We start from the raw sequence: 22,786 nt of genomic DNA, 5'->3' as shown, positions 1-22,786 counted from the left end.
GGCGGCGCCGGGAGGCAGCTCCGCACCTGGGCGCTGCCGCGGGCCTCGCTGCCGGGGGCGGTGGGGCAGGGCCGCCCGCGCTGCCGTGTGCGAGCGGCGCCCGCTCACCTGCGGGAAACAAAGGGAGGCAGCGGCGGCCCCGCCGCCCTTCCCGGGCGCCCCCGCCGGGCCGGCGGGGTCTGGCGCCCTTGTGTGAACTTGAGCGCGGCAACTCGGGGTGGCTGGGCCGGGTGGGTCGGGGTGGCCGTGCCGCGCTATTTATAGGCGGCCCTCGCAGTCAACAGCTCAACAAAAGCCCGCGCCGAGGAGCGAGCGGGGCTGGGAGCTCGCTCGCCGAGGTGCGGGGGGGGGCTGCAGCGCCGCTGAAAAGTTGTCCTGACACTTGTTTAAAATGCATCGCTTATTCAGTGCACTGAGTCATGGGCAATTATTAAATGGTTGCTTATTATGCCTCTAGCGTTTAAAGGTGTTTGAGCTCCGGGTAGGTAGTTTACTTGAAAGTAGTGCTCGATTTCTAACTGTGTTAGTAATCTTTGAGGAAAGAGTGAAGGGCTAAGCTTGTTTTCATACAGGTTCTGAGTTGTCTGTGTTTCGGTTATATATGTTATTTCCATTTGCCTCTATCTGTATGCAACTTTTGCATGCTCTAGATGCAGACTTTGCAGAGGGTGGCTCTTACAGGCGTCGGTGAGGACTGGTTTGCATGAAAATACTGGCTGCGGAGTCAGGTGTGCTGGACAAGCAGTGGTGCCCCTTGGGAAGAAAGGTATGAATAGGGTCGAAGTCTTACAAGGGACCAGTCTCCCAGGCAGTGGTCATGCACATACAGCCTGAACTTCTAAGAAAACTGCCCAGGGAGAAGCAGAATCATGGAATCTATTGAGGTGTAGCCAGGCTATCTCATCTGGCCTGAACTGTTAAGAATTTATCTTAATTTAGCCTTCATAATTGAGTTTATTTCTGTATCAGCACTGCAGAAGGGCTCGTTTCAGTAGTTGGTGAAGTTTGATGCTGAAAATGGAAAAAGCTACACAAGTCAACTCCTGCTGCTTTGTAGGACACTGTGAACAAGGTGACACAAAGAAATTTAAGGCAATCCATTAATACTCAGTGGCATTTTTAACAACTTACCATCTGCTTGTATTAGAAAGTAAGTAACAATCCTCTATCCCCAGTAAGGGTTTTTTCTTTTTTCCTAGAGGAAAATAAACAGCAAAAAGTGTTTTAGGTGATTTCCCAAGTCTCAGTTACCTGGTTCTGGAAGATGAGAAGTAAATGGTCTGTGCCTGATAATTTCAAAAGAGAAGATGGGAGGGGATCTTGAGTTCTAGGATAATGCTGAAGGGAGGGGTGATCGTATCTCATACAATACATGAGCATACTGTATGTGTATCATATATGATCATATTTATGATTCTGTGTCTTAGGACCATGCATCTCAAGCATTTGCATGTACTTGAGAATGAATCGAGAGAGCATCATTCTGTAGTTAAGACTGGATGCTGTAAGGAGGTGAGGGTGCAGCTGCAGGTTTTAGGTTGCTGTAGGAAAGGCTTAGCTCTGAGCAGACCTACAGCTCTCTGATCCCTGCCTGTCTGAGGGTGACTGGAGCTGTCACATCGGGTCTAGATAAAAACCGTCTCGTTTTGTGGGGACGCACATAAAATCTAGCTAGAGGCAAGTGTTGGCATGCCGAACCCCTGGTGCTGCGTGTGCATCCGCTTGTGGCGAGAGCTCCCCGGAGCACTGGGTACGGAGCGGGCGGTGCCGGCGCGGTGCCGGGAGGAGCCGAGCGGGCAGTGCCGGCTCGGGCAGGGGCGCGCCCGCGGGCGGAGGGGTGGGGGAAGGGAGGAGCTGACCTCTGCGAACACCCAGGATTGCCAGCCTTACTCAGCTGGCTGAGTAAGAGATGGGAACGGCTCCATCGGCAGCCAGAGTCCGGAGGGATCTCTCTGCCCGGGCGTCGAGTGAAAGCCCTGCTCGCCTGTCTCCCACCGGCTACCGCACCCGGCGCCGTGCCTGGCATCGCCAGGCTCTGCTCCCGTGGGACTGCGTGACTGCTCCGTGAAATGGTGGTTTGTGTGTCCACGTGGGGATGTGACCCACCTTAGATGAATTGCCCAGTAGCAATTGGGGTTTTCTTCACCAGGAGGAAAGTGAGGCCTGAGTCTGTTTTTTGGTGTTCATGAATAAGTTTTCTTAGTAAGGCCATTTGCTATTAATCTGTTCATCAGATACTGAGACTTTATTTAAGATATGAAAGCTTACAGATGTTCTCTGTGGAAGTAAATGATTTTTTCATACTTCTCATCCTCTAATTAGGTTAATTCAACCTTCTTTACCAATGTGGGTGCCATCCAGCATGAGAGGTAAATGGTAAGGAGTAAAAAATACCATGAGGTTACAAGGACTGACCAGCCATATCACTTCAGTTGTTGACTAGTAGCACAATAAAGTCAGTAGTCCAAGTGTCAATATTGTGCATTCACACCTGCATTGTTGTAGGCCCCTCACAGCAGAGGTTTGACCAAGGCTCCCTTGGCTCTTTAAACTGTATTATATGAGACAGCTTCATGAAAGGACGTTACAATTAGCTGTGCCCTGGGCTACACAGAGAGTACAGGCAGTCTACCTTTTGTGACACAAGAGCTGCATTACAAAAATTCAAGCAAAATAAAAATTATTGCATTTGAATCTGTGAAATCAAGGCCATGGTAGTTGTTTGCTGACCTACAGGGTTAATTTCCCACCTATACAATACATATTTCTTACCTTTTTGAGTTGAGGAGGAGAATTAGAGCCTTGCTCCATCCTGATGATGTGATCTGTTTGTAAAACTGTTTTAGTGTTCTGGCTGAACACAGCCTGTCTCTCTTTTATCATATGTTCAACATTACCAAATGTTTGCTATTGACTTGATGGTTTTGCAGCTTGGATGAAAGACCAAAAATTTTGCTGCTTATTTTTGTTGCTTCTTTTTTGTTGTTGTTTTTTGGAGAGGGATTAGGCTGCAAAACTGACTTCAAAAGTGGATAGAGCTATTTTTGTATCAGTTCTGTTTTATTTGAGTTGTACTCAAAATTTTGGGTTTTTTTTAAACATAACATACAACCTGTTGAACCTTTCTGTCTTGAAAAAATGTTAAGCATGCATTCTCAATAAATAGTCATATGGAACCATCAAGAGAGGAATGAATAAATCCAAGCTTTTAAACACTTGTTAGCTCTGTGGGAAACCAGAGGCTTATGTTCTCTCTGGTTTCTGTGTGGGAGAAAGAGACTCCTTGTCTTATGTTTCAGCTTTTTGAGGTAACAGAGCTTTGGGATAGACTGCAGCTTGGTAAGACTTGCAATTTCTGGTGTCTGACCTGGAAGCCATGAAAGGGGTTGGTAGCAGCTTTGAAGAAGTGTTGGAAGGAGTCAGGTTTGCTAAGAAGAAAAAAATAGCGTTTGCATGGCAGAGCTTCCAAAACTAGGAAGAGAGTGGGAATGGCTGCAATTTGTTCATGTTTACTTTCTGCTGCTGTTGCTAAACAACTGCAGAGCTGCACTTAAAAACACCTATTTATGTAGAGTAGCAGGTAAGCAAGTTGTTTTGTACAGAGGCTGTAAATAGACTGTGAATGTCACTGCACTGCTTTATGGTAGAGAGTAAACACCAGAATCCTGGCATTCTTTTCTACTGCTTTGTGTTCCTGTTGTCAGCTTTGTTGAATGTGGTACCATCATTCCTTCTGCCAAGTCTGATAAAATTGTCAATCTGACTTTGTGATTCTATTTGGAGCCTTGAAAATGGTGGTGGCTTCCTGGGAAATGCTTCTTCGAAGTAAAAGAACATGGGCTGTGGGAGAGAGACACAGGTTAAAGATGGGCACTTCTGTCTTGGTGTAATACTTTAGCTTTTTACTTTCTATTTTATCTCTGAGTTATGTGGCAAATGTATTTTTTTCAAGGCTCAAATCAAATACCAGAAATGGCAAAAGAAAACGGAACAATTCGTGGTGGTTTCTGCTTTTGATCTCCCCAGAAGTTCTCTTCTGTTGTTATTTCTGTCCTTAGTCCCATTTAGCAGCTGAGTTCACTCTGCACATGTGTGCCTGCATGGAATTGCATTAGTTCCACTCTGTGGCAGGGTAAAGGCTACAAATCTCATCACAAAGTCTTAACTTGCAGAGCTGCAAGTTTCTACATAAATTTTCTCATTTGTGAAACATGCATTTAAAAATAAAAAGATGTGCTTGTTAATCTTTATAAGACTAAATATGGCAGCATTTTACTTGAATTCTCCCACGTTCTGTGTGAATGATGGAGATCTTGCCCTTTACTTAAATGCTTTGATTTTCAAGATTTAAAATCCTACCTTTCATGTTAGTTTACTATATTGTGTTCAGTGCAAGTTGGCAAGACTGATGTTTACCCACCCATGAATTTGGACATTCATGCTACATGATTAAATAGAGAGAATTTGTAGTTTGTGGGTGTGGATGCAGTGGCAGTTGTCTGGTTTATAAAGATGCTGAAAAGTACTTTTCAGAATTTTCATGTATTAGTAATTCCTTCATTATCCATTTTGGTTCATAGTCCTGTTTTGTTACTGTTGAGATTTTTGGTTGCATTTTTAGGTCTAGCCCTTAAACATTTGGTTAGATCAGGTTTTCTGTGAGGTAAATAAGTCTTCTTTGGATTATTTTGATTAAAACTAGTGTAGTAACAGTTTCACAAAGAAATTAAGCCTATGTGTAAGCAAGAGATTGACTCAGATCAGCCCCCCCACCAAATCCCCAATGATTAATCAATGTTATTCAGTAATAGAAACAATAACTAATTGATTAATTAAGCTAATGAACTACTTGATAGCAGGAGGCTTGTGTGAATAGGACAGTTAAGTCGGCGACCTAAGTTGTTTTACTGATTTTCTGTTTCAGCACTGAGAAAGATATCTGAAAATACTGCATTTTCCCATCAATTAATCTAAGGTTGACATAAATTGAATTGGCAGGATTTTTTAAAAATTATTTTTCTCCAGAGTGCTCTTAAACAGCCACTTTATTACATACACTTTTTTTATTTTCTTACAGCTCTGAATATTAACAGGAAAATAACACCGAAACAGAATGTCGCTTACCTTTTGTCTGAAAAGGTGAAATCTTTCCAGATAGAAATGGCTGATAAGGGTGGGAAGATGCTTCCAGGACAATTTTACATTCAAGTGGAGTATGACTATGAGTATGAGGCCAAGGACAAGAAAATTGTGATCAAGCAAGGGGAAAAATACATCTTAGTGAAAAAGACTAATGATGATTGGTGGCAAGTCAAAAGAGACGAAAATTCCAAACCCTTTTATGTGCCAGCACAGTATGTGAAGGAAATACCCCGGAAAGCACTGATGCCACCTGTGAAGCAGGCAAGCATGCTGCCAAATAACACCTTGAAGTTGACACATGGATTACAGAGATCCACAGAAAATGTGAATAAGTCACCAGAGCTTTCTAGTTTTGGGAAATCTTCTCCAGTTCAAGTGTCTTGCTTAGTTCGAGATGCCAATCAAAATCTGGGACCGAACAATAGCCCCTGTCAAACTTTTGGTTTGAGTCTGGACCTTACCCAAAACAATGGAAAACTTAACAATGAGTTGCAATCTCCCAAGGTTTCCAATCAGTTTAGAACCATTTCCATGGGTCATTTCCCATGCCCAGAGTTCTTGGAAATAGAGAAGACTAGCTTTTTGCATGAACAATCTTGTGATTCAGCAGGAGAAGGCTCAGAAAAAATTCACCAAGATTCTGAGTCTGGAGATGAACTCAGTAGTAGTTCCACAGAACAAGTGCAGGTAAGCTAAAAAATGGCCCCCATGTCTGGTTTGTTTTGTTATTGCCGTAATTGTCTGCTACTGTTTTGAGATTTATTCCCCAAAAAATTCTGATTTTTTAAGTAAAAATGTCTTCTCTCAGCATGAAATTGTTACTGAAATCGAAACAGTTGATGTGTCTAGTCCTTGCAGAATTACTGTCCTGTGGGAATTAATTCCAGGTACATTAGCCTGTGGTTTAAAGTTAAAGAAAGAACAGTAGTGTTTCTGTATTAAGATTGGTTTAATATGACACTGATTTTGGGTTATATTTTCTTTCAGAGGAAGGGAGCCTGCTGATGTAACTCCTTGCTACTTGGCTTATTGAAATAATAGTGCTAGTTACTGTCAGTTTTCCCTGTGTATAGATAGCATAAGAACTGTAAATTAATGTCTTAGTGGGTTTAATTACACTTAAGATTTACATGGAGTTTAATTTCTGGCTGGATCATTTTATTTGTAGACTGTTTTAATGAGTCAGCCCTGCCAATTCCGCTTCTCACAACTTTACTCTGGATTAAAACTCAAAACATGTGAGTTTGCTAATTAGTATGGAAGAATCTCAGGAATGATGTACTCCTACTTCAGGCTAAAACTGAGCATTGACGGCCTTTGTCCTTAATAAAGCAGTTTCTCTCACTTTTTAATTTTTTTTTAAACAGGCGTCCCCCACCCCCATCAAAAGATTAGAACTCTGACTTAATCAGGTCACTTCTGGTACGGGTAACCAAGTTAATTAGTCTATTGTAATCCAGGTTTGCTCTTTAACCGGTGATGTATGTGTGCTTACACATATATTTATAAATGTGTGTATATGTAGATAATTCCCCCACCTCACACTTGCCTCCCCCGTCTTTCCGTAGGGACATGTTAAATTATTTTAAATTCTGTTAAAAGCTCCCTACTCTTGAACTTAATCTGTAGTGTGAAAGTGTTTTTGCTTGGATAAAAACTGATTGTTATGGTAAATCCCACTTGCCAGCACGTGTTCAGAGTACCAGAGGATCTCAAATCAAACTTGATGCTAACTTTAGACATGAAAAGTCTTAGCACTGAGAGCTGTGAATCGGTACTTTGCTAATAAGAAACAATGAAGACAAAGCTGCTTAGGAATGAGTCAGTGTGGGAAGATCTTAAAGATACAAGATTGATTAGGTGAATTACAGAGTCTTGAACTGTATGTATATATATTTATTGAAATACTCTGAATCAGTAGCTTTTCCGTATCCTACTGTATTCTTGGCCTCATTCTTGATATTCAGAGTTTCTCTAGTTATGGGACATCATGTCTCTAATATTTGTATGTTTTATGTTAGTTTTAACTTCACCAGCCCTCCCCCAAATAATAATAGGATTACTGAATTTAATTTCTTCAGTGATGTCTTGCTTATGCAGTGTGAGAATTCATGAGCCTTGTTGCACTTTCTTTACAGCACTGCCCTAGCTCAGCGCAGTTGATATGAACAGCTTAGAACTTGGCACGATAAAATGATTATTAGATATTTATTTTAGAAGCATGTGTTGGCCTGTTGACTGCCATATTAATCAATTGCCAAACAAATTATGAAAATAATAAGGAATGTTTAGATAGTATATCACACTGTAAAGAGCTTACCACATTAAAAATTATATTACATGTTAGGACAGTTCCTTCTTTTGTGTTGACTATAATTTGATGCATTTCCTTCTGTAAAGCAGATGGAATTAATATTACATGGGTGTCTTTTGTCAATAATAAATATATGGCCTGCAGCTCAGTTTCCACCGGACTTTGTGCCTCTTGATGCAGTGACACTTAATCTTTTCACCATTCTCCCCTCTCCCAATCCACCCCACTATACTTTATTCAGTGCTACAGCCAATTTATAAATTTGTATTTGAGAGGGGCAGCAATGCATGTATTGCAGACCCTGTGTTATGGGAGGTCTGAAGGGGGGAGTTTTCACAGTGTTTAAAAATAACAAATGCTAAAAATGCCACATTTTGACTGTGGAAAATGCTTCTCAGTTTCTGACTGATGTTACTGAAGAACTTGCCAGTATCAGAATTCTTGGACAACAAGAGTGTGGGTGTTCGCTGTGCCTTGCAGTTTGCCTTATTTTGTAACTTAATCTCATCACGTGTAATCGCAAGCTCTTTAAATACAATGAAAATGTTTGACATTTAGTAGCCGTGGGGATTAAAGCAGTGGTAGAACTGATGTCACCGTTAGCTCAGTGTAGATGTTCAGAGTGCCAGCCTTCTCACTGGAACAGCCTGCAGTTTTTTTAGAATTCTTTCAATAATGAGCATTGTTTAGTAGAAATCAGCTGTGCAGAAATTAATGGCTCAGAAAGCTGTTTTTATTGCTCTTAGTCTGTAGTGAGAACATCAAGTTCCTGGCTTTCACGCACAAACAGGATTTCACTTCACAAGACTGACTGCTTCTCCCTCCTCTGCCTGCTGTGGAGTTCAGTTTTATGCAGTCTGCATTATAATAAACTCTAAACTACAGGTATTTTCTCTTAAATTTGTAAGATTAGAAGCTAGAATTACCTTAAAAATACCATCATGTAAGTAACTTTTTGGTGGTGTTGAGGTGATGGTATTCAGTTTTAGCCTGACCTTCAGTGTGTTTTTACTGTCCTTGAGTACAAGTATATGAGATACAGAGGAATGCTTCTCTTGTGAGATCCTTCTAAGAAGTGGTTACATTATTCCCTGAAGATTATCCTCCTCATCCTTTCTGGTAATGAAGTGCAGGTTCTGCAACTGTACAGTCTTGAAGTCATAGGCTTGCTGGCTGTGGAAATACTGGAAGATCCAGAGCCTCCAAAGTAGTGCATAAAGAAGGGATTTTTTAGCAGATGAAATATGTGAAGTAAAGGACAGAGACGTGGCAGTGTGACCAGAAATATTTGCTGATGATGATGTAGTGAAGGGTCTGGTCAAGAGAAATGTCAGGACTGGATTATGAGCATTCCTGGCATTTTATGCAAAGAAATTAAAACTATTGGTTGCCACTCTGGTGGATAAGGCATTGTACAAACCATATGTCAGTTTATAGACTTGAACTGTAGGAAGGCTAGAGGTAATTAGAGGAAGTAGGGCTTGAGAGGAAACAAGCTTCAATTTAACCAGATTTAAATCTCTGGTGTAGACAGTAACTGCAGGTAGAATTGGAACTGGATGAAATGGTTTGAGTGAATGCACAGCTGGGTGCATTCACACTGAGAATATGGTGGCACTAAAAGCTCTGACAATCAATGAAGTTCAATGAAATTTTATGAAAATGGTGTCAGGTGTGATGCCGTGGTCCCAGGGAAAGGGCAAGGATATGGAAAGTTCTGAAAGAGTCATTCTTTAGCAGATATGGACAGTACTTGAAAGAAGCAGATGGGATGTCTGAGCAGTATGCAGCAGAAACAAGAGACCTGAGTAATTTTTCTAAAGTATAAAAAAAAAAAGAAACAGGAATTTCATGTTCAGGCATGCCTAAACAGGCAAGAAAAGCTGAAGCAGAAGGAGACGATATTAAAAGTGGTCTTCAAAAAGCACCTTGGGCAATGTTTGCTGGTAAAATCTACTAACAAGTTTTGAGACAGAAGGTATGCAGACAGGGAGAGAGTGAGTTGGGTAAGTTCAGAGATCATGTCAAGAATGTTTAGGTGTTATCTTTGAGGATGATGCTTTGGAATAAAATCATTACAGACTGAAATTAAAATCTGCTTTTGGCAATGCTAATTCACGACCTATGGGAAGTAACTTTGTTTCTGATGCATGTTACCTCCTCTTTTGTCATAGGAGACATAGAATGTATTTAAGAGTAAATACATGGCGCTGTCTTAATGTTACTTTTTATGCTTATTAAAAGTTACTTTTAGCAGCAAGCTGGTTTTAATCATTATAAATATAGACAGTGACCTATTTGCAAAGATTGTTCTGTCTTTCATCCTCTTTAGTAATTGACTATTGCATAAACTGTGAAGCACTAAAGGGGATTATCACTAGGATGGCTGTTTTGCTTTGATTAATTCTGAGTAGTAAAGATCTTGAAGAGCTCTTTCTGTCTTGCCTTTGCAATTTCTGTGGGATTGCAGTAACTTTTTAATCAGGAAAACAATATTTTGTGTTTCTGTAGATGTCAGATCGCATCTTCTGGAGATCTGGGCATTCTTGGCTCTGTCACTGGTGGCAAATCATTGGTGTTAGACTGCCTTGCTGGTCAAACATTAAACCTCTGAAATAAATGGCTATCACTGTTTTGTGGGGCACAGAATTAGTTTGCTTCTACGAAAAGAAATTTCATGCTGTTTATTTTATTTCATTCATTTGTCCAAGAGATGAGTAATTCGACAGTATGAAGGAAGCATGCAAGATTTTTTTCTTAATAAAACTGAACATGTTCATTATGATATGTATAATGTAATAGTTTGAATTATGTTTTAAGTACCATCCTTTAATCTCTTAACTTCTTAAAAACAGCATTTGTTATTCTAATGATGTTAAATGCTGAAATGCGCCCATTATAATGAGGCGAAGAATAGCTTTCAATGACAAGGGACTAAAAGCTTTATAATTTAAGGAGTTTTATAAAACATTAATTTAATTTTTTTTTTTTTTTTGTAATTTCAGTAGCTGCTGCTGGAACTTTGTAAACAGCTTGAAATGTTTGCTAAATTACACTAAAAACTCAAAGGTTCTGGACAGATAATATTAGGGAATACTTTCCCTGGCTGGTTTTGTATATGTGGGGGTGGGGGGGGTTTCCTACACAGCGTCAACAGGTCTGGGTGGTTTCACTTTACAGTGGTGCTGTTTGTGACCAGCTTGGTCTCTGTAGTTTTAATATGTAAGTCAGGTAGCAGACAGTTCTCCTTCTTGGTCCAGGTGACTGATTCTGGATTTAGGTACCCTAAAATGAGAAGCCCCTGTGTGTCACTAATACTGCCTACAGCCGATATCCCATTTGCTCCTCTGAACATCCCTGCTGCAAATCAGATTGACCTTCCTTAAAAAAATAAACAGCAAGCACAAGTGTTAGCTCTATGAGGCAGTTGTCAGAAAATCATGACCTATGAGACAAGTTGGTTTTAGTTGACTGGCTTGTTCTAATACTGGTGTTTGAATGCTCAGCTGACTAAGCTACAGATCTCCTTGGTACATGCAGTTTCATGTTCTGCTTTCAGAATTGAAACGAACATCTAGTGCACTGTTAAAATTCTGCAAGTGCCAACACAGTCTTTTGACTCTTGCACCCGTATTTACCTTAATATCATGCAGAAAACGATGAAATGGAACTTCCAGTGCACTGACTTACATGAATAAACCTGTGCCTTTAATCCTGGTGGAATTACTTACTAGCTCAAACAAAGCTCAGGCTGCACTACTTAAGGAATAACAGTCATAATATGGAATTGATTTTTCTGTTTTTATCTAGAAAAGTGTAATTTCTAGTGTGTAATGTGAGTTTTGGTGCATGCCGTCTCACCTGCCTTTTCTTTTGAATTAGTGCCAAGTGCCAGCCTCAGCAGGGTGATGACAGAACCTTTAGGGATGATGGAGTAAATGCTTAAATAGGAAAGCAGCCGTAGGAAAAGGAATGGGTGTTTTGTCTCACTGCTGCCGAAGTTGAAAGCAGCTGGAGATACTGGGACTTGCTTTTTCTCTTTGGCAGTGCTTCTGTCATTTGAAGTAGGGACATAGAAAAGACTGTGATAGGTAAAACTCTGCTTGAGACTGTTTTGAGAATAGTTGATCATATCTTGTTCTCTCACATAACTCTGGGTACAAACAATTGCTTTTGCTATGTCTTTACCTGGTTACAATTTAGGCAGTTGTTTGATATTGCAGTGCTTGCCTATAGAACAAAGGTGCTGTTATTCTGTAGAATCCTAAAGAAAGTATCATTTGTTTCACAGCAGTATGACAAAATGGCAGGGAACGTATGACTCTGTAGAATAAAATGCAAAACACTTTTTCCCTTTTTTTTAGGCAGCTCTCTGGAATAGTAGACATTTGTGCTTAAAAAAAAGAAAGCAAAATCTGTGCATATCTAGCACCCAAGCAGCTGATATGTCTCTGACATGCCTTGCTAGGTATGTTTGATTTAAAAACGATAGAGAGAAGTAGGTTTTGCCTTTATGTGGAGTTTGTTATAAAGCTAAGGACAATAATTTTGGACAAACCAGTCTTTCAGGATAATAAGAACTGAGGATTTTCAAATGACTTCTGTGATTGTGAGTAACTGGACAATGTACTGTTAGATTACGTGTATCAATTTTGAATTTAGCCTGTCGTAATAGGACTTCTGACCTAGTTCTTGGGAAAGACAGTAGATTTCTAATAGATTATGGTTCTGTTCTGGTAGATGTGAAAGTGCTAGGTTAGTGCAGAGAGGCATTCAAACAAGCATAGAGAGTGTCCGTAGTAGGAAATGGTGCAAAACAAAAATGCAGAATGCAAATTTGATGGTGTTTCTGTGTTCTAAATAACAGGCAGTTGCCGACCTCTCTCTCGTTGAAAAGGAAGTGTAATAGTGCTGAAAATAGTGTAGAAGAGCACAAGCAGAGACATGGAACAGTTCCATGAAGGCTTTGCAGAAATCTTACATGAGAGTGGGTGCACTTAGTGTTGCATGCACAGGACTCCTGACTTCAAGGTTGTTTGTTGCTGAAATATCTGAGGGATTGTTGAGAAGTAAAGCAGCCTTAATTTTGGTATATTCCCCCTCCCCCCCATCTTTTGATAGTTTGTATCTGCTTGTCCTGTCTTTGTAAACTCTTTTGGCAGAGATTTGGAGCTTGTGTACAATGATGCTGTGAAGACTGTCATGGGTGTTTGGAGTCTGTATTTTAATTCATTCCAGTAAGTTTTGTGAATGAAAGCTAGAAGTTGAGGAGCTGTCTGAATGAATTTAGGTTATTACTTATGTTGAGTTTTGATGTTACATTATCTGGCTTCAACTTCTGCTTGTAATCAAAATCATGATTAGAAACTTAGACTCCTATTTTAAATCTAGAATTACATGTTACATTTTGAATTTCAATATGAACCTTTTAAAATGGTTCGCCTAAGGCTTCTGGATGATCTTCAGATCATCTAGTTAAATGAAATAACTTCCCTCTATTTTGTTTAAATGCAGTGCTGAGGAGCAGAGTTTTATGTGTGTTTTCTGGTAGTGTGTAGTGTACACAGTTGCCATCTTTTGCTTTTGTGGGTTATTGTTCAGCTGAATCACTTTGCTCTAGTCACCACCTGGCTCTGCAAATATTTATTTCCAGTGCTGCAGGGAGGTGGTGGTGCTGGCCTAAGCAGTGTTGTGATGAGTGTGTCAATAGCCTGTAAGTAACTCCTTTATGGCAACCTGAATAGTCACAGTCTAGTGCAAAGTCAGCAGATCTGATGGACTCGAGGACACATTTGTGTTTTTAGTGTCACTGATGTGATGGGACTCATGGAACAAGTGTCCTTATGTAATACTGTAATAAAATGTTATGTCTGATAGAAACAAAAATACAATTAACAAACTTTCTGGACTCTCAACTGGTTGGTTGATGTGTCTAGTAATATTGCATGGACGTTTGTTTTCTAGAGAGCTTGAAAGATCACTGGGATATTGTTTAGAAATGATTAATGATACAACAGAAATGTTACAGTGTTGCACATAACTATTGTTTGTCTTTTAAGTATTTAGAAGAAGGTTTATCCTGCAGTAAAGTGTTGTAACAGTAAATGAGGTTCTTGAGTGACTTTGCTTTTCCTGCTGAAATTGAATACAGGTGCTCCCTCCTCCCCCCAACCTCACCACTGAACTTCTATCAATGTGCTTGGCACTATCCATATCAGTTCTTGGTTATCTGCATCCAGCTGGAAAAGCTAATAGATGTTTGTCATGCATAACTGTATTGTGCTTTAGGCACAGGGGACTATGTATGTGTGTGGATATGTAAGTATATAGTTTTATTCTCTGTATATATGGGATATAAAAAAAAACCAGGGGCAACTGTTCTGTTTCTTGATCTTGATTTGCATCTCATACAGTGTGACTACCAACTTTAAGCTTCCTCACAAAAACTTCATGAGATGTACTCATCAGTACTGTCTTTTTTCTGTCATCCAGATAAGTCCATTTGTCCTGGCTGTGACTTTGTACTGATCATCCCTCCTGGGTGCTGCAATCTAACTTGTAATGGCATTTTCATACTTCCCTGAGGCTTTGTGCTTTTCCTGCTGTAGTATGTGTTAGCTCATGGGCACGAGCACCACAGAGTATGCCAGAGGACTGCAGTGCTTCCTCCCGGAGGGCTTTTCACAGCCAGGCTCTGTGGCTGCCTTGCTTTAGGCAGGGAGCTGGAGCTTGAGAAGAGGCAGCGTGGCCCTGTCAGTGGCCCAGTGGTCACACAGCGCTGTCCCTCTGACCCTCTGCTCATCGCTCATCCACTCGCTGAGCTCATCTGCTCTCTTGTGCCTATGGCAGCTCCTCATCAGTCACCCACTGCAGCCTCCTCAGTAAAAGCTACAGCCTTCAGCTTCACTTGCTTTCCTTCCTCTTGCCTTTGCCAGCCTGAAGGGTTACGCTTATGTGACTGCCTGAGGAGACATACAGAGTGAGGGAAGTTAAACTTGAGATAGTTTTTCTTTTTATTCTTCCATGTCTCAGTCTCAAAGACATGCCTGTCTTGGTGTTTCACAAGGTTGGGAGCACTTGTTCCCATAGCAGGAACATGGAACATGCCAACCCACAGGTTGGCATCCCTAAAGGTTCTGTTGTCACCCTGCTGAGGCTGGCACTTGGCACTAATTCAAAAGAAAAGGCAGGTGGGACAGCATGCACCAAAACTCACATTACACACTAGAAATTACACTTTTCTAGATAAAATCAGCAGGTTGTGGGTTGTGATGCACCAAGGTGTAAATTTTACTTTCAAGTTTTGTTTACTTTTCAATTAATTATATATGTAAAAACTGTATTGCATCCCTTTTTGCTGCTGTCACAGTCAGTTGATCAAAACTTAGATACATACTTGGGCTTGTGGTTTTGTTTGTTTGTTTTTATGGAAAAACAGAAAAATCCAAATCCCAAGTGCTGTGCTAAAAATCTAGCTCTAAACTCTCTTATTCTTCTTTTCTTGTTTTGTAAATCTTTAAAGCCTCAGCAGATTGTGTCCAAACTTAAGGTGTGATGATACCCTGTACAGCATTTGGGAAGGCTGTAAAAGAGCTCTTTCCAGCTGCTGCAGGTCTTTGGTGTGCTGTTTATTAAAACAATTGAAGTGAACGTTGTGGTAGGATGATACTACACTGAAAAATTCTTTCTCTGCAGTCAATTTTCTGAGGAAAGTAGCTGGAAGAGCTGTATTTAAATTCTGTGTCCATAGATGGTCTCAGGAATTCTGTGTGCTTATCCTTCTCTCGCATCATCGCTGTCTGTCCATAAACTGCTGGTTTGCTTCTCAGAGAATTTTATGTTAAATGGTGATTTGAGCCCTGAGCCAACCTTTTATGTTGTCTTTGGTATGGTTGGATCTGCTTGAGTGCAGCCTCAGAATTACAAAGTAAATAAAATTCCACAAATACTGAATCTTTTTATATCTTCTTAACTGCCATCTGAAACAAAAATTGCTGGTTTAATATCTAATTTCATTGAAGTAAAGTGGTAGTTGCAGATTAACGTTTTAATGCTGAAACACAAAATTCAATGACAAAGGTATACTTCATTTTCTGGATACTGATTTGCAGAAATAGCTGTTATTGAAAATGAAAGACATTCTTGCTAGTGTAAGGAAAATAAAGGGGAAGAAAAACTGCAGAAATGCATGGCTGAGTGTTTCATGCTTTCTGTCCTTACACTGAGTGCCAACAAACTGTCTGCAAGTAGAGAGAAACAGACGAAGAAATACAGTCAAAGAACAAATACTTCTATTTTCAGTAGTTGTAGGGAGGAAAAAAGATGCAACCTGGTTGAGATTCCCGTGAGAATTTTATTGCTTTGCTTAATTCTGCTGTAAGCAGCTGACTATTTCTGCGATTTTGAGAAAAGTCTTTAACTATACAATTGTGTACTTGCCTTTAGCATTTTAAAAAGCCCTCAAAAGTGATCTTAAAAAAATCTCTAACTTCTTTTAAGTTAGGCACAGTGGGTTGAATATACTTCTAAAAATATTTATCCTGCTATTCAGTATACTTTTGCAGAACAGTGTTAAAACTCGAGTGAACATAGCCTGTTCTAGCTCAGTTCAAAGTTGAAAATTGAAAATATCTTGGCAGCACCATGGCATAATTATGTACAGGCTTCTTTTTGTGTGGTCCTAAACTGAGGGAAATATTCGTTCTCTGCTCAAAATTTGAAACACCTCATACTAATATATAAATATGCTAACTGATAACACTTATTTTATTCATCCTATTACATCTTTTAAGGCAAAATTTTAAACTGAAGTCTTGACCTAATCTTCTCTCTATGTCTCCTCTGGCATGAGACTTGGCTTTCTAGTTTATCCTTCATTACCAGAAAAAATGTTACACATGATGTAATAGGAGGTGTTCTTTGTCCTAAGTCATTAAAATACATGAGATTGAGGGGGTTCAAGCAGCACTAACAAAACTTAAAGAGTTTTGCTTGCGTGCTGTAGCATGTATATTGTCTTGAGAATAGAGGCAGTGTCTTGGGAATTTAGAAGGACTTGTGGCATTTTGTCTTAATTCTTTATATCTCTCTCCCCTCCAATATAAATGAAGGATGCTGATAAATGTGGGATTTTTATTGTTTATTTAGAAACTTCAACATGCAAACTAAACAGCTGAGTAATTATGCATACTAGAGGTGACAATACATAAAGAGCCTGTTAAGAGCCCAACTGACAATGGGAATTTAATTTTAAAGCACTTCTCTAGTGGAGTTGTGAACTTTATTTCCATAAGTGCCAAAATCTGAAGTATTTTTCCTGGTCAGAGGAGTTTAAAACACAAAATACATATAAAGTATTGGAAAAACAAGAAATATATTCATTTTAATGTCAAGCATTTTCTCCATCTATTGCTTTTTACCTTAAGGCTTGTTTGCTTCAGGCAGGCCAGTGAATGTCCTGCTCCAATATAGTGGGGGACGGAGGATTCCAAAGTAATGCAGTGTCCTAAAATACCAAAGACTCCTTTGAAAATGAAATTGTAATCTCTTCTCTGAGTTGTTATACAGTGACTTTGTCTTGCACCTCGTAAAAAAAGTCTTGCTGTCTGTCATAGAACCCACTAATTATATTCAGCGTTACACAGTAAACATGTGAGAGGATACTCGATCTGAATACAGATTTAAGAAAAGATAATCTAATACAGAGACTAGTGGGTTTTAAAGATAGGAAAGTCTAATGTGTTGACTGTTGCTTGAAATCTGCCAGGTGAAAATGAATTTTGATTTTTAAAATAATGAAATTTTAGATTATTTATTTTAATAATAAGATAAATGAGTAAGTGGGAACATGATGTCTTAATTTTAATTTAACAATTTAAAAGATTATTTGTTAGCTGAAATTGTTTAAATATGTTAAAAATTATGAATAGTGTGGGGAAAATGGCTTTTGTATCATCTCTAAGCTTCAGTCTTTCTTGAGGGAGGCTTATGTGGAGAAAGAAGCCTATGGAAACAAGCAATCAAAAAGCATATCAAACAGCTTCTTGGTCTGAATGTTCTTCATATTGAAGGATCTTCTCATATTTATGCATTATGCTAAGAATCTCAATAAAGGGATGATTTACAAGTGATTTTTTTTTTTAAATTGATACTTTTAACTTGAAGCTACTAGATGCATTTTGTCATGGTATGCCAACCATTACAAGCTCTATACTGCTGTGGCAAAAGGGGGCATAAAACTTCAGTTTCTGCTCAAAATAGATGAATCTATATGCTAAAATGAAAAGTATGTGTTCTTAGCAGAGTTTAGCAGTTTAACATCTCCCTGCATTCCTCTGAGGGGATTTATGGCTGCAAGGCTCATCTTGAAGCTTGAGGCTTCACTGGAGGTTTTGTTATGATTGCTGTACTGTTGCTGTGCCAGATTGTTTGCCCATCCTCTAATCCCCCATTTCAAGGGCAATCTGAAATGCACAGCTATAACACTTCCAGTGAGTGTTATTTAGAAGATACAGCTAATCACTCTCCACACTCAATTACTGCTCTTGTGGAGACAAAAGCATTTGCAGCAATGTTAGCCTAAAGCCTATTCAGGCTTTATTTATATCGACTTCAATTTCCCAACAAGGTTTATATCTTTAATATACCTGTTGTACTATGTAACTGGTGTGACTGAACAGCAGAATCATAACATTCATCGAGCAGAATAAGCTGTACTGACAGCAGTGTTGCAGAAGGCTCTCTGGGCAGTGGACTGATCCATTTTCAGCACTGTTACTCTACAGATCCTCGTGGGACCTGGAACCTGGAGCTCCTACAATGCCTGCAGTTGCATAATTCACCTTTGTATAGGAGCTGAATGGAAATCTCCGTGGAAAACAACGTAGAAATCAATGGCAAAGTATTCTTGTATCCAGTAATTCTAAATACGTTAATTTTTCTGGCTGTTTTATTAATGGAAAAATTATTGTTTTTCCAGAAATAGCAATGCTTTAAATGTCACTTGTTTGTGATATTCTGCTTTATCTAAATCATCAAATAAATGCAACAGGCATCTGAAGGTGTGCCATTTACTCATGACCATTGTAGAAAAATAACATGCCCTTTATCCTAGTGTATGTTTCTCTTGAATGCTCCCAGCAAGTTCAGCTTCCATTCCACCTCTGTTTTCTGCAGATGAACACCTGCTTTCTGTCAGCTTGCAAGAACAGCTTCATGTGCTGAGCATTACTATATACTCTAGCGTACATATATGTCCTTTAAAGCATGTTTTTTTCCTGACAGCTTGGCAGATAGTGCTGCCATACTTTATTATACTTGTAGTTTCAATGAGAATGTTCTCTAAAGGCTGGTGGCTCCAGCTGATCCGCTGAATGCTGAGCACGGAATTATAATTCAGCAGCATGGGGGAGGGCTGTGCTTGCTGTGGCGGGCACAGGGCACCGCTTACTGCCTGTTGCTTAATCAGCATGAAACTATTAGCAAATTCTTGCCATCTCAGCCATAATGTACTGCTAATAGGTTTGCTTTATTGCATAGGACACTCAAAAAAGCCTGGAATGTTTTAGTAATATTGAGTAAGCATAACATTCTTCTTAATGAAGTTTGACAGTGTTTCCAGAACTCCCTCACACTGTATGTCAAGAGTACCATAATGCATTCCTTTGTACAAAGCGCTGGTAATTTATTGTGTCTTTCTTAATGCAAGTCTTCTTACATGAAAGCTTTTAACATAATTTTAAATTCTAGTGTGTTTTACAAAATAGATTCCTGGCAACAAAAGCATCTGTATATAATTAGTCCATTTAAACATACTCTCTACATTTAGTCACAGTTTTACATTTGTCAGAAGACTTTGTAAATGCTACTTCAGTGGAAAAAAAAAAAATCACAGAAATTATTTGGGGTTTTTAAAATTAATTTAGATTACATCTCACCCCCCAGTATTTTGGAACGTGCTTTGTAATCTGGAGCATGGATTGTGTGTGCTAGTGTGGCCTCTTTCACTTGGATCATCAGGAGTAAGTTTCAGAGTGGGTTAGTGCCAGATATCTGAATCTGACTTCCTTTTTCCTTCCTGTCTTTTGTTTAGGGGCAATATTTTCTTTTTAGGGCAGTTTAATAAGTCCTTCATTTTATTGATGAATTGGAATGAATCTCTGATATCTAGGGCTTGAGGTGATTTTCAGTTTTTCTTGTCAGCAGTGAAAAACGGTGTTGCATGGCAGAAAGAACTCAATTACATCAGTTCATTGTACTTTTAGTGAGTCTTCCAATCATGGGAGAAGTGAGAAGGATGACTGTGTTTTCCCGCTCCCCGGTGTGGTACCAGTCAGCCCAGGCGGTCTGCATGATGGGCAGGGATGTGACAAAGAACTCTGCTTCCTATTTTTATTGCAGGCTCTGGTTCACTTACAGCTGCTCTCACTCATTTCTCTTACTTCTGAGAGTCTTATCTCATTCCTGGAGCCCAGAATGCCAAAAAGGTTTTATGGTGTTAATCCAGCAGTGCTGCTCGTAGTCAGAATGACTCCACTTTGAAGGCAGTGCCGTCCCTGGGAAGACCAGATGCAATCTTTATGATCAGTGCATCTTTAGCAGACCCTGTCTGGATTGATATAAGTGTGGCAGCAGGCCTTGGGAGATGGAGTCTACTTCAAATATCAGTATATTTGACCTCCTTCCCACACACCACCACCTCATTTCTGGCAGGCTGTTACCTCCTTGTTTCTGCTCTTCATAAGGGGTCTTTCATCCTCAAACTTTGAGAAGGACCTGCCAACAAGCAGGGGCATTTCTGTTAAACATTTAATTACAGTAGATGTTCATGCTTGTCTGAGTGAAGGAAGTCCACACAGAAAACTGGGGTAAGACTTTTTGTGTGTATGTGGGTGTCCTGTTACTTACACAGTTGGCATCTACAGCAAACACAGCATTTTATGTTGAATAGATAGTACCAAGCTTTTTAATTGTTCTGCAGTCCATGTAGGACATAAGGGACTTTTGGAACATGTTCTGACACCCGTTTTGTAACACATACCAATGGACATAATGCAATAATTTTCTGTGTGAAACCTGTAACTGGGTTATGTTTAAGGAATATTGTTGGAAGAGGAGAGATACTCAGATTTAGTTTTGGCTTTTGAGGGTGGATAGCTGTGCTGAGCTTCTGGGGGAATTGGTGATGTGCCCATTCATTATTGTTCTTTGAATATTGTGGCATACGCTCTTTCTCTCCCCTTTTTTTAAGTAAGTTTCTAGACCATGTGACACGCTGCCTTAGTCCCTTCACCAGTTCTTTCATTTAAGATAGAATAGACATGCTATAGGCAGCATGCATAGATGCTATTTTGTGGTTCTTTCTCGGTTACTGTGGTATACAATCCACAGAATTTTCTTTATCCTAATGGCAACGTAGAAGTTATATTTGAACTGTGAAAATTACAATTAACTGCTTCTCAACAGATGAATACTGGATTTTAGATTGCTGGATTGCACTGCATTTCTCAGAAGCATAAAGAAGTTAAGCAAAAGCCCCAAAGCTCAGTTCATTTAGTTTGCAAGACCTCTATTTTGTATTACAAAATGCAGCTTGTTTCATCATTTGCTTATTTGCAACTTCTCAGGGAAGAAAAATGACTTGAAGTTTCCTGTCAGTGCTGCAGCTGTGAAATCGAACTGGGGGAAATGGCCACAGGTCATAACTACTCTTAATTAAACATGTGTGGTTTGCCAGCTCATAACATTTTGGGGTTGTTTTTGCAAATTGTACGTGGGAATTGACTTAACAGCTGCAATTCTGAGGATAATGAAGTTGATAATTCACAGTCAGGGGAGAAGCACAGTTGAAGCACAAGCATTCCCACTTGTTGGCACATTTCAGTATATTGCTTTGGGTGACTTAAATTCTGTGCTGGAAAGTTTTTTAGTATAGAGATGATTTTACTGCCTTTTTGATCATCTCTGAATGTGGAAGTGGGTTTTTTTCCATTGTTGAACTTGCTTGCTCTGAAAAAATATGTATTAATCCCACAAAGTATAGCACTGTGTATATTTTCTTGTCTGATTTGTTTTGCATCTTATTAATTTTTTGGGATTAACCTCCGTGAACAGGACAGGATCACTATAAGGTTGACATGACTGAAAATGGGGGTGTGTCCCTATTTTTTTTCTGAAATCAGAGAAGTTTGATTGTCTGTAACTCATCCCTCAGATTTGTGGGAATGTCTGAAATTGGAAGGATGACTAGACCCAGTGGCAGCTTCTTGTTTTATCCATGCCAGTTTTGCTACAGGTTGAAGAAAATTGTCCTTAAATTTTTCTTTTGGGGGGGAGGGGAGAGAAAATTTCCTCTTTCCTTACTGGTATGATTTTATAACACTTCTGGGCTTTAACTTATTTTGAGTATTGAGATACCCTAGTGGTTTGCAGAGGAGAGGAGAATATGGCACCTTTCCCTGCTTAAATTGATTTAAGATATTCCCACCATTCCTGACCCAGGTTTTTCTACTAAAAATTAATACTAGCAATATTTTTTAATTTTTCAAGAAGCTGTGAGGAAAATGTTTTATTTTATGCTCCATAGGTAAAGTATTCCACATGTTAGATTTCATGTTAAAACAGTTTTTCTCAAAATGCTGACAAAAACATGTTCTTCAGAATTCAGTGTTTGCATTCCGAGTGCGGGACTTAAGCTAGTAAACAAAATATCCTTCTCTTTTCACTCTTATCTTTCATCCTACTGCTGTATTCTGTACTCTGAGGTGACAGGAAGAGCTATCCTTAGTCATCTCAAAAATATTTGTTATTCTCTGCCTGAGCTACTTGGGGTACTTATTTCCTTCTTTGACAGCATGAGGCCTCTTCTACTTCAGTTTTTTAATGCTCCAATCACCATGGTACTGTACTGTTCTTTCTTATAGGCTGCTGATTTTCCTTAAGAAAAAACAAGGACTAAAACCCAACATTTCAGTTGTGCATACTTGTACAATAAATCAGCTTCTTACTGTATACTTTAAATAGCTTCTCCATTTGTTTCAAACTTCAGATGTGAATGTGCTGCTTTTCAGGATGAGGGTTACAGATTTGTAATGCAACCTTGTTTACAAAGCCTTGTGAGAAAGGAAAATGGAGAACAACTGCATTATGGTTCTTTCTCACTGCATAGGGACAGAAGCAGGAATACCATAAGTGCTATTGAAGGTTGTGGGCTGAACTGCACTTAAACTTTCAAGGAAAGTTCCCTGTTTTCCTGATCAGGGTGTTGCAAAATTTAATTCTTTGTTCCATACATAAGTAACTTGGGGGGGGGGGGGGGGGGGGGGGGGGGGG

The 22,786-nt window shown here is 39.5% G+C and overlaps 1 protein-coding gene across 9 annotated transcripts in view; it reads left to right on the top strand.

The window, feature by feature from the left end:
• The first annotated feature begins 622 nt into the window (after positions 1–622).
• Positions 623–22,786, top strand: part of ARHGAP12 (Rho GTPase activating protein 12) — a 75,380-nt gene continuing 53,216 nt past the window's right edge. For 2 of the 9 annotated variants that reach the window (XM_042043043.1, XM_042043038.1), the window contains exons 1-2: positions 3,371–3,580; positions 5,078–5,829. In XM_042043043.1, the coding sequence (XP_041898977.1) occupies positions 3,454–3,580; positions 5,078–5,829 (879 nt within the window). In that variant the 5' untranslated portion in view covers positions 3,371–3,453. Of the gene's footprint in view, positions 767–3,353; positions 3,581–5,077; positions 5,830–22,786 lie in introns of those variants that run through there. The other 7 variants (XM_042043044.1, XM_042043036.1, XM_042043035.1 and 4 more) reach the window with 7 other exon arrangements.

The sequence above is a fragment of the Corvus kubaryi genome, unplaced genomic scaffold (assembly GCF_017639235.1).
Source record: "Corvus kubaryi isolate FWS band 111438036 unplaced genomic scaffold, C.kubaryi_AGA036_p1.0 37398, whole genome shotgun sequence".
Classification (NCBI taxonomy): domain Eukaryota; kingdom Metazoa; phylum Chordata; class Aves; order Passeriformes; family Corvidae; genus Corvus; species Corvus kubaryi.
This window is presented reverse-complemented; position numbering and strand designations above follow the sequence as displayed.